General features: G+C 52.1%; 1 protein-coding gene across 1 annotated transcript in view; it reads right to left on the reverse strand.

Annotated features, from left to right (window-relative positions):
- SLC35F3 (solute carrier family 35 member F3) overlaps positions 1-495 on the reverse strand; it is a 73,236-nt gene extending 72,741 nt beyond the window's left edge. The window contains exon 1 of the mRNA XM_049645981.1: positions 441-495. Coding sequence (XP_049501938.1) covers positions 441-495 — 55 coding nt within the window. The remainder of the gene's footprint in view (positions 1-440) is intronic.
- Between the last annotated feature and the right edge of the window lie 10,892 nt (positions 496-11,387).

The raw sequence follows: 11,387 nt of genomic DNA on the forward strand, positions 1-11,387 counted from the left end.
AGAAAGAAAGAAAGAAAGAAAGAAAGAAAGAAAGAAAGAAAAGAAAGATTGATTCCAGACTGTGGGCATAGGAGGCAGGGGCTCAGGCGCAGCAGCGAGGGCTCGATGCTGCCTCCCCCAGCCCTGTTTTATATGATCGACAGCATACCCACGGAGCACAGGGGGACTATAAACACACTGGAAAATGCATACCCAAGTGATAATGGTCTTCCAGAGAAGCCCACTTGGGGGATGGTGCTCACATTACTAAAATGCTAGCACTGCTCCAACAGTTTGGGAATTCCCCTTGTGGAACAAGCTTCCAGAATCCTATTTGAGTATTCCCAGGGTATGGATTTAGCTTCCGGAGAGAGTTAAAAGTTTGATGATATGGTTACGTCCCAAATGAGGTGGGGCTTGGCTTCCTTGTCTGGCTGTGAGGAATGAAAGAGAGACCCTACTTGCAAAGTTGAACTTGGCCTCGCCCGGTGGAAGAACTGTACCAAACCACACCATGCCACATCGACTACCTAAGCTCGCCTGTTATTAGGGGAAGCACTTCCCCGCCATTTATGAATTTATGGCGCACCTCCAGCCAACCTTCCAAGACCCCCCAGAATAACTCTGCAAAGACAAAATTCCAGCTACGGAGCCATTTCGCGGTGGGAAAGAACGGATACCTGTCAGTCCCCCAGGCTGGGTTCCCTCCCAGTGGGCTTTCAGAGTGCGTGCGGTGGCTTTTGAGAGTGACGGTCTGAAGGACTTTCTGGTAGGTTCTGAAGGGGATGCTGCTCTTTCACAGGAAGACCCGAGGGACCAGCCTGCTCGACACATTCACGGCCGACAGCGTGCAGGGTCCTGAAAGTTTCACCAGGGGGACCCAGGTTTCCCGTGAGTGACTATCTTCACAATATCACACTAGAAATCGTCAAGATTTTCTCTTTGTCCCTGATTGGAGACTGCTTTTTTCCACAGAGCACAACAGAAACCAGACACTCTGAGATGGACCAGCTTTCAGTACTCCCCCCGAATTTCCTTAAAACACTTGAACTCTGCCACCGCCGTGAAACGGTTCCTTCCGAGCCAAGATTACAAAACTGCCATTCGAGGCAGGAGCGAGTGTAATGTCTTCAGATCCGCCTGGCCTGGCACGGTTAATGCAGAAATCCAGCTTATGGCTCCGTAAGGAGATCCATCATGTCCCAGAAAAAGGACTGGGCTCTGCCTTCTAGTCGCCCCAACCTCTGTGGCAAGAGGGCTGGGGTGGGCGGGCGTGGGTACTGGGTGCTCGCTGTTGGGAAGCGCTTTTGAGGTTAGGGTGCCTCTGTGGAGAGGGGTGGGTTTCTAGAAGAAACCACGGACATACTTTCAGACCCACTGGCTTATCCAGACTTCTCTTCCAGCCAGTTGGTATGGAGCCATTGTTTATTCCGAGACACAGGATGACTTAGATGGTTTGCAGGGCTGTTCTAACTTACCACTTGTTCCCGCCTCTTTTTCTTTACCAAAACAGGCAGAGATGGCTCCTTTTGCTGCTTGTGCACAAGAGGAAATTAAAATGGTATTTAAGAATGAAAAAATAGGGGCGCCTGGGTGGCTCAGTCGGTTAAGCGTCCGACTTCGGCTCAGGTCACGATCTCGCGGTCCGTGAGTTCGAGCCCCGCATTGGGCCCCTGTGCTGACAGCTCAGAGCCCGGAGCCTGTTTCAATTCTGTGTCTCCCTCTCTCTGACCCTCCCCCGTTCATGCTCTGTCTCTCTCTGTCTCAAAAATAAATAAACGTTAAAAAAAAAATTAAAAAAAACAGAATGAAAAAATAATTTATTGTCCTACTTCTTCTGGACATGGTAAGAGGAGAAAAAAAAAAAAACAGTTAACAAAGATGATGGTTCTTGATCAAAATGAAAATGATTTTCCCGGGGAAGACAATTCAGAGCTTCTTTGATTGCAAAGAGATGTCAATACAAGAATCCATTGATGTGAGAGGCATTTAATGGAAGAGTTTGTGAGACAGAGTAACTATGGTGATGTCCCCACTCCAGATACGGAGATAGTATGCCTGTTTCTGAGCCTAAGAACATTCTGAAATTCACAGATCTCTAAAAAATACAGGATGGTAGGGGCGCCTGGGTGGCGCAGTCGGTTAAGCGTCTGACTTCAGCCAGGTCACGATCTCGCGGTCCGTGAGTTCGAGCCCCGCGTCAGGCTCTGGGCTGATGGCTCGGAGCCTGGAGCCTGTTTCCGATTCTGTGTCTCCCTCTCTCTCTGCCCCTCCCCCGTTCATGCTCTGTCTCTCTCTGTCCCAAAAATAAATAAAAAACGTTGAAAAAAAAAAATACAGGATGGTAAGCAGTCGTAAAATCCTCCCCCAAGTATCTCAGATGGTAAGACCCCCTCCCATCTCCCTTTTGGCCTCCGTGAGGACTGGCCTCTTTCAGACAAGGGCCTCAGCCTTCTCTCTCCCTCATTTTCTGCCTGACATTCCCTGACTGTGAAAGCTTTTTCCCTTGTGGCTTAGGTGAAGGAACACCGTTCCTGGCAGGTGAGCACTGGGGCTGCTCCCTGAATCAGGCTTACAGGCATCTCACTGAAGACATTTCATACAAATGTTTTCCGAGGTTTCTGAGTCATAAAGGAGAGCTTTCAGTCTCTTCGCCATGTATCTTGTGGCTTTTTTTCCATCCGGTGTGGTTTCCTCAGGACCCCCAGCTGGGAGATGTAAGTCTATGCAGACGCATAGATGCTCGTGCACAGACCATGTGGTGGAACACGATCTGTTTCAGGACCTGGAAGCTGTGTGCCCTCAGGCAGGTCACTGACTTCGCTCAATCTCAGATGCCTCTTGTGCGAAACGGGGATTATAACCACCTCTCATAGAGACATGGCTACGATTAAATAAGCTGGCGTCCTTCACACGCAAACACAAAAAAACCATATGACACACAGCAGGTGCTCAAGAAACAGCAACTATCATGATCACTGTGTGTCCGAAGTGGGTAAAACTATGGGTTTTTCATCCACTAATGTGAGGTCAGGTTGCAATAAATGAACAGAAGGCTGGGGGCAGAGGGGACAGGGGATTCTATGGACTCAGTCTCCACTGGGTCTGGCTAGCGGCCTTGCTTGCTTGGCCCTGGTGTGTGCATGGGCTGAGGAGGTATCCCGGGTGCCTCCCTCTGGTGATCCCTCCTCGTCAGACATGCAGTCAGGTGGCAAAACCAGTGGCCGCAAGACGGCCGGTAGCACAGGGACACGCCATTTCCCCATGGCACCACATGGAACAGAAGCACAGGACCTCCCTGTACAGTTGTTCAGGCTGTGGCTGTACCGAGGTGCACCGGAGTGACAGACGAGCAGGGACTACGTCAGCCCACGCTCTGCTTGCCGAGCCACTGCCAGCAAAGGTCTGGAAGCATTCCTCTTGTTCTCGTCACGGAGGGCGCCCTTTTCTGCTATGTGTGGAGGTCCTGGATGCCGGGAAGCCTTCTCCAGCATGCACTGGGGGCACCTTCTCCAGTGTCCAGGAGAGAAAATCACTCACAAACCTGCTTTCTTACTCTTCGATCTGATGAACTTATTAGGAAGAAGAGGAAGTCTACGCTTGGACAGTGACCTAAGGCAGGACCACCCCAGTCTTCCACGGAGAGTCCTAATGGCCTAGTATTGCTCCTGAAGGAGGCAGGGACTGTGGTCAGAATGGCCCATGGTCAAGGCAAAAGGTATGTTCAATCCCATATTAAATCCTAAAGGTTTCCCAGAATTTTGCACTCTAATCCTTCTTATGGCTTCCTTTGTTGCAATAATAGATATTCTACCCTCCTCAAAGCTGCCACTACCTGTAGCCTGTGCTTTTGTTTTCCCCATCCCTGGCTGTCCACCCTGTGACCCCAGAGGTTGTGTGCACCCCTGGCTGAGAAACACAGGTTTAACGGAGGTAAAAGGGCATAGCCAGGCTGCCTGACTCGGATTCTGGCACCCCTCCTTACTGCTGAGTGACTTGGGGTGGGTCACTTAACCTCTCTGTGCCTCTCCTTCCTCATTGGTAATCTTGAGATGATAATAAGAGTATCTACCCTCTGAGGCTTCTGTAAGAACTAAATGAATTAAATATCTATAAAGTACCAAGAGCAATGTCATAATATCGTAAGAGTTTTTTATATTTTCATGATTCTCATTTATGAGGTTTCCAGTAGGAGCTGAAAGGCATCGCTTTTATTTCAGCCCCTCCACTGGTTCTGGACAAGGAACTCTATTCCTTGGTCAGCTAGATATCAGAACCCTTCATGAACGGGCATGGCTATTAAAAAAGCCTGAAAAATGACCGGTTGGTGAAATCGGGTTAAGGTCTCCAATCTGGTTAATTTCCTGTGACGTCCAGTAAGATGCTGCCATTGGGGGAAGCGGGATGAAGGGCACACGGGACCTTTCATACTATTTTTGCAACGTCCTGTGAGTCTACAATAACATGACTGCTTACAAAACATGACTGCTGTGTTTCTGCGGCTATGGCATTGACCACAGCACAAGGCATCTGAGATCGCAGCTCAGGAAGCAGCCAGAAGGATGAGAGGAGCTGAAGGAGGGCAGGTGGGCGTCTGGACGTCAAGAAAAGACAGGTACTCATGGCTAGCATGGAGGCTAGAGGTCAGGAAAGGCTGGGACACAGAAGGCAGGCAACTGGCAGGGGCAAACCTGTGCTAAAGGGACAGATCACCTTGGACATTCCTTACTGGTTCCTGGGGTCCGTGTGATCTATGGTGGGAGGAGAACTGAGTCCACACATACAAGTTGGAGGGTGACTGAAGCTTACTGGGGAGTAAGATTTTGGAGACTGCGGGTGAGCTCAGGCACAGGGGGCTGGCTGATAATGCAGGTGGTGTATCTGACAGGCCACCATAGCTTGCTTGCTTCCCACAGGATTAACGGCCCCTTCTGAGCCTCCCATTAAACAGAAAAGGTACGTGATTGTTTGGCTGAATCACTAATCACTTCAGTCTCTCAACACGTAGCCAGTGCCAGGCGGGAATGTGACAGACAAGGGGCCTGCTCTCATGAAGCGTGAGGTCTAGAGGGGGAGCCCCCTGACACACACACGTAAATAACAAAAGGTCAATGGTTGGTTAAGCGCCAGGACAAGAGAAGAACAGGGTGATGTGATACAGAGCACGTGGGGTGCTTCTGACTGGGAGATGAGGGAAGTCTTCTTTGAGGACGTTGCACTGAAACTGAGACCCGAGTAACAAGAGGACACAACTCTGGGGAGATCTTGTAGAGTATGAGCTTCCAGGCAGAGGATGCACTGGGGGCCAGGGTCCCAAGACGGACACAACTGAGCACTGAGGACTGCAACAAAAGCCAACAGGTCAGAGGACAGTAGACAAGGCAAAGGAGTGGGGGTAGAAAAGGAGGGTGGGTGGAGAGCTTTTAAAAAAGCATTTCCCAAACCAGGCTTCCTCAAATCTCACCACTACTGGCATTTGGGCCGGTAATTCTCTGCTGGGAGGGCTATCCCGTGCACTGCTGAATGTTCAGCAGCATCCCGATCTCTATGGTTAGACACCAGTAACAAAGTACTCCCCTCCAGCTGTGACAACCAAAATTGTCCCCCAGACATTCCGAAATGTCCCGTCTTTCCCAAGGAAGATGGCCAAGTATGGGGTCCTGGACTCAGGTCTTCTAGAACTGTCACATGGTAGCTTGAATAGCCACAGGAACAAGTACTTGTTAACTGCCTAGCACAAAATTTGCATTCAGTAGGCACTCGTTCAGTGAAAAAAACGGCCCCGGTTGCATTTGTGGTGACTACCGTGCCGGTTTTGACTCAAGCAGAAGTTGGAGGTGGTGCAGAGAGGAGTGCCCAGCCCAGAGACCACAGGCACTTGCTCAGGGCCTCTTGGGACTGCCTCTGGCACTATCCAGGCTGGCTGAGAAGGGGACAGTAGGCACTGGCTGCTAAGTGCCCTGGAAATAAGAGTCTGCCTGGCCAGCCTGAGGCAGGCTGTCTGACCCAATGATTACAGAGACCCGACCCCTCAGGCAGGACCTCCTCCCTGACACCATACTGCCTGGGCCTAGAAGCTTGTAATTAATTTGCACACTCCTCGGGGAGAAGAAAGGCTAAGAATGGGATAACCATGGCAGCGACACTCTGACACATGTTATAGGGGTTGCTACTGCAGGATTTACCAAAAGAAAATGACACCTGCCCTTGGTGTAGGTTGGCCTTCAGTCACTTGCTGCAACCTTGGCTCTGTGGAGAATGAAGCAGAGAGACCCGGCTCCACCGCTGTGTCTCCAGGGGCTCGCAGGCTGGCGCACTGGGCCTGGGGCACCGGCACGCACCATGCAAAGCTTTGCCACAAATGACCCTTCCTACACAGAGTGGGTGCTGAGGCCTTCCTCATGGGCCAGAGCTGGTGGCACGGTTCCAGTTCTGCCCAGCTCTGCAAGGAATGGCTTCTGGTGTCTTTTTGTCCAGATGGAATGAAGGGAGGAACAGGAGTGGCCTGGGTTTGTCCAATGAGACACCAGACCAGACAAGAGGTCTGTATCATTTTGTTCTCTTGCTAAGCAGGGCTGTCTGCTCTGCAGACAAGAGATAAGGGCCAACAGATTTCCCAGAGAGATCACGGGGTTGGAGAGAAGGAGGAAGAGCCTGGGGATTTAGGGCCCAATGTCCACCGGGCCAGTGCCCGCTCCCATTTCCCCGTCCCAACCCTGAGCGGAGTGCAGGAAGAATTACTCCTACTCTGGGTGGGGGGGGGGGGTGTCCAATCTTCCCACCCCCTCCACTCCCACTGCTCTTATGCCCTCCTCCATCTGGACACTTGGGAGTTCCCTCAAACCTGGCCCATTGTTGGCGTTGAATCATGTCCCCCCCCCGCAAAAAGATAGGCTGAACTCTTCACAGCACCTCAAAAGTGACTTGACTTGGAAGTAGGATCGCTGTAGATGTAATTAGTTAAGATTAGTCGTGCTGGAGTAGGGAGGCCCTTAATTCAACATGAGTGGCGTCTTTGTACGAAGAGGAGAAGAAACACAGCGACAGACACAGGAAGGTAGCCAAGTGAAGACAGGGTCAGAGACAGGAGTTGCACTGTTAAAAGTCAATGATGCCTGGAGCCAGAAGCTGGAAGGGGCAAAGAAGGATTCACCCCTAGAGACTTTGGAGGGCGCATGGCCCTGCCTACCAACGCCTTGATTTCCAACTTCTGGCCTCCGGAACTATGAGAGGATAGACATCTGTTGTCTTAAGCCACCAAATTTGTGTGGTATTTGTTACAGCAGCCCTAAGAAAGAAACATATCCACGTTCCATATTCTATGAATGAAAGTGGGCTTAAGGACAGCTGGCTGCTTTGAGCCTACATCTCTCATATTGAGCTTGGCAGACCATCTACTTCAAAATCATCTGCAGGATGCATTCTGAACGCGGAGGCCTGCGACCCAGCCCTGCCGCACAGAAACGGGATCTCTGAGGGTCCAGCTCTGGAACAGGCATTCATTAATCTTTACATACATCACAGTCTGAGAATACTTGTCACAGGTTTTGGACCTCAACTTCTACAGATCCTAAAATTCAGGCTCATTCATTTCCCTTGGGGGCTATATGAGCTGGTTACATTTGTTGGCGCTGCCCAAGCCCACGATGGATGGGGCTCTACGCTGAAAAAGCAAATGAATGTATGGATTTATGACCACAAGCTGTTGAAGTGTTGAATGCCAGCCAGGCTGGGCACTCTAGGGTCCTCGTGGACATGAAGCTTCAGCTCATCAACAATGTTAGGGCAAGGCAGAGACTAGAATCCTCATGCTTTTGATGAAAAAATAGATTCAGAGAAGCTAAGCAAGTTTCTTAAGATCACACAGAAAGTTGATGGTACTGGGATTAGACTCACAGCCTTCCTGCTACTAGGCTGAGGGCCTCCACTGCCTCCCCGGGTATCTCATGATGCTGCATTCATCAGCTACTCGTATTCTCAGCAGCCCAGACTCTGCTGGGTTGCTTTTCCTCCTCTGGCACATCGGTCCTGAAGGGTAAATAGGCCAGTGTCCAACTCCTAAGTCAGCCTAGACACCGAATCCACCCCTGTGAGACGGGGACAAGGTGAGAGAGTCCTTCTTCTCCTCTATCCCTTCTTCTCGGAGGAACATAGCTCTGTTGTCTGAGCAGAAGGCACCAGTTCCCGGCACAGTGGCTGTGGTGTTTTACATCGTCTGGGTCATTCATTGGCATGCTGACTTGTTCTCTCCTTTACTGCGTGGTCATAGTTAACACAGTGCCAGGCCCTGTTCTGGGCGCCGGGGTTAAAACCGGGTGTGGGAAGGCCAGCTCCCCTCTGCGTAAGGAAATCATCTCAACATACATCATATCGCGTCACCCCATGGGCAAAACCCTCAACAGGAGTCATTTTCCTGGCAGCTGCCTGTTAGAATCACTCCTGCCCAGGATGCTCCCAGACCAAGGATAACTGGGCCTCCAAGCCTGGGCGGGAGCACGAGCACCTGTCAGAGCTCCCCAGATGACTGCATGGTGCAAGCCCAGTCTGGGAGGCATGCATCAGGGTCCCCTGGCGGGCTGGCTGCAACCCAGGTTCCTGGGCCCCACCCCTGGGTACCGGACTCAGGGGGTCTGAAGTGAGGCCTGGGAATGTGTGCTCCCAACAGGCTCCTGGGTGGTGCCGGGACTGCCTTTCTGGGGACCACACTTTGAGATCCACTGGAGGAGGGAAGAGTGAGCACAGTGAAGAGTCTCCTACCTCCGAGACACTTGCCCTATTTACATTATTACAGGACGTTCGGAAATTTCTCCTCGGTGAGCTAAGCATGAGTTTGCAAATTAAATTTCTTAATTGAACTCTTGGCTTCACCCAACAAGGACTGGTTTGGCCTGCCAAGATCCCGAGAGGGCGACTGTCCCCATGGCAGGGCCACGTCTAAGTGACTTGGGAGGAAAGGAAAGGATGCTTTATTACAACTGAAAGTCCTTGCTGCCAATGAACTTCCTTGGACACTTCCTGTAGCGTTGTCTTTAACCCTGGATCTAAGTAGCTTTTGGTCTGTTTGTACTGTGGACCCTGAACCTATAACAATGAATTCTGGCGCCTGGGGGCCCCTAGGAGCCAGGGCTCGCTCAGGGCTGCAGGGAGAGGGTGGAGGATGTACAGGGAGTCAGAGGTTTTGCTTTTACGCTCAGGAAGGGGATGGAAACCAGGGAGACGGGCTTGGGTTGGAACAGACACTCCATACCCTGGAGTCTGCCTGCCAGTTAGTAGCCTCACCGTCATGGAGCCCACTAGGGACATCCGGCCAAAATGTGTGAGCTGCGCTGGCCGAATTCTCGCCTTTGTGCCGGTCACTCAGCGTCACTGCCGACTTGGAGGGCGGTGTGGTGCGGTAGAAATATCTTTGGTGGCGTCAGCTAGATGGAGTGTAAGACTAAGCAACGTCCCTTACCAGCAGGTGGTTAACCTTTTGGAGCCTACAGTCCGCCTCTCCAGGAACAGGTCACCTGCCTTGTGAGGCTCCCATGAGGATGAAATGAGACGGGAACACACATGAAGTCTTCAGCCCAGTGCCCGACACACAGGGGCTTCGTGTCTGTCTGTTCTCACAGTTCTCTTTTGATCTGTCCCAGGGTGGGAGGGCATATTTACTAGCCAGAGTCCTCCAGAGAAGCAGAACCAACAGCGATAGGACATGCGTGTGTCTCCGTGTGTGTGTCTATTTGTCTGTCTGTTCAGAGATATTTTAAGCAGCCAGCTCACGTAATTATGGAGGCCGGCAAGTCCAAATCTGCAGGGCAGACCAATGGACTGGAGACCCAGGGAAGAGTGATGCCACAGTTGGGAGTCTCAAACCACCTACAGGTGTAATTCCCTTTTTCTTGCGGGGGGCAGGTCAGCTTTTTTCTGTTAAGACCTTCAACTGATGGGATGAGGCCCACCCACACCACGGAAGACAATCTGCTTCATTCCCAGTCTATTGATTTAAATGTTAATCTCATCTGAAAAGTACCATCATGGCAACACCCGGACAGGTGTTTGACCAAATATCTGGGTATCATGCCTAACCAAGTGGACACATAAAATTAACCAGAGGCCAAGAGGGAGAGAGGCTGGAGAAGACACATGAAGGTTTATGATGTCCACCCAGGCGGGGGTGGGGGGGTGCTTCACTTTCATTAGCGGGCATCTGGGGGCTCTGTATCTATCCATTGGACCACATAGGGAGGCTGGCAGCCTCTGAGCCTGGACAGAGGTGGGACAGGTGGGTGGCCATCTTCTGCAGCGAGACTGTGGTTAACAAGGTGTCTGTGAGCAGTAACGTCCTTGTCCTGAGCATTATTCTCAGGCAGTCACAGTCCGGAACACTGGGAACCCAATGGAGCTTCCATGTAGAGCCCACCATCTCTTCAGCTGCCCATCACTACAGAAGCACAGGATGTCAGAGCCCATAGGACATGCTGGGAAAACTGAGGCCCAGGGAGGGGAATGGCTTGCCCAAGGTCCCATCACTACCTGGCTACAGACTTGGAGGGAGGGCCCAGGCCTCTTGGCTATGGCTCCCACATCAAGCAGACGCCGCCGTCTGAGGAACCCCTAGGGGCAGCCACGCCTCCTGGGAGAGGGCCATTTTCACTGGTGTCTGTCCCAGTTCTAGTTGGTGATCTGGGACAGACACCTGACCAAAGCCAGCCCAGTCTAATTCCTTCTCCAGGGAACTGGTTCACAGGGACAGAACACAGAGACTGGGAATCCTCGGGGCCAAGCTCTGAAAAGGCAGCTGTGCTGTGACATCATGCCTCACCGCAGTCCTGTCCTCCAGACCGGCCACCCAACAACTCCATGGATTCCCTGAACCACCCGGGGCCGCTCAGAGAATTTCCTTTATGCTTAAGGCAGCCAAACACCAGCCCCAGGTCCCGGTGCCGAGCTGGAGGTAGCTGGCCAGCTGTACCTTTGTATGCACCGCGCCCTAAGCTCTGGCAGGCCGGGGCGGGTGGTGTCCCTCTACACGGTGATGGCGACGTCCCCGAGATCCCAAAGCCATCTCTCAGGCCCAGAGGCCCCGTCTGCAGCTGCCAAGCAGGAATGGTAAACTGCAGCCTTGAACTCTCTTCCTGCACTTGCTGGCCGGTGGGCAGTCAGCAGCACGATCACAGACGCTGGGCTCCACATGCCAAGAGCCATTAACAGCCGCTCCTGTAAATAACAGTGACCCTCTGGCAAGCTGTCCTGTCCTGTCCACTTGGAATGTTGATCAGAGAGGCTTGCTGTTGTGTGACAGCTGGGACGACGCAAACACTTACAAGATGGTCCCAGCCCGGGCTCTGCACCCCCACCCCACTCATCACAGGGAGAGGGGGCCACGGGCTGGGGGATACTGGGAAGGCTGTGGCCTGCTGGAG

This window comes from Panthera uncia, chromosome D2, assembly GCF_023721935.1.
Source record: "Panthera uncia isolate 11264 chromosome D2, Puncia_PCG_1.0, whole genome shotgun sequence".
NCBI classification, from domain to species: domain Eukaryota; kingdom Metazoa; phylum Chordata; class Mammalia; order Carnivora; family Felidae; genus Panthera; species Panthera uncia.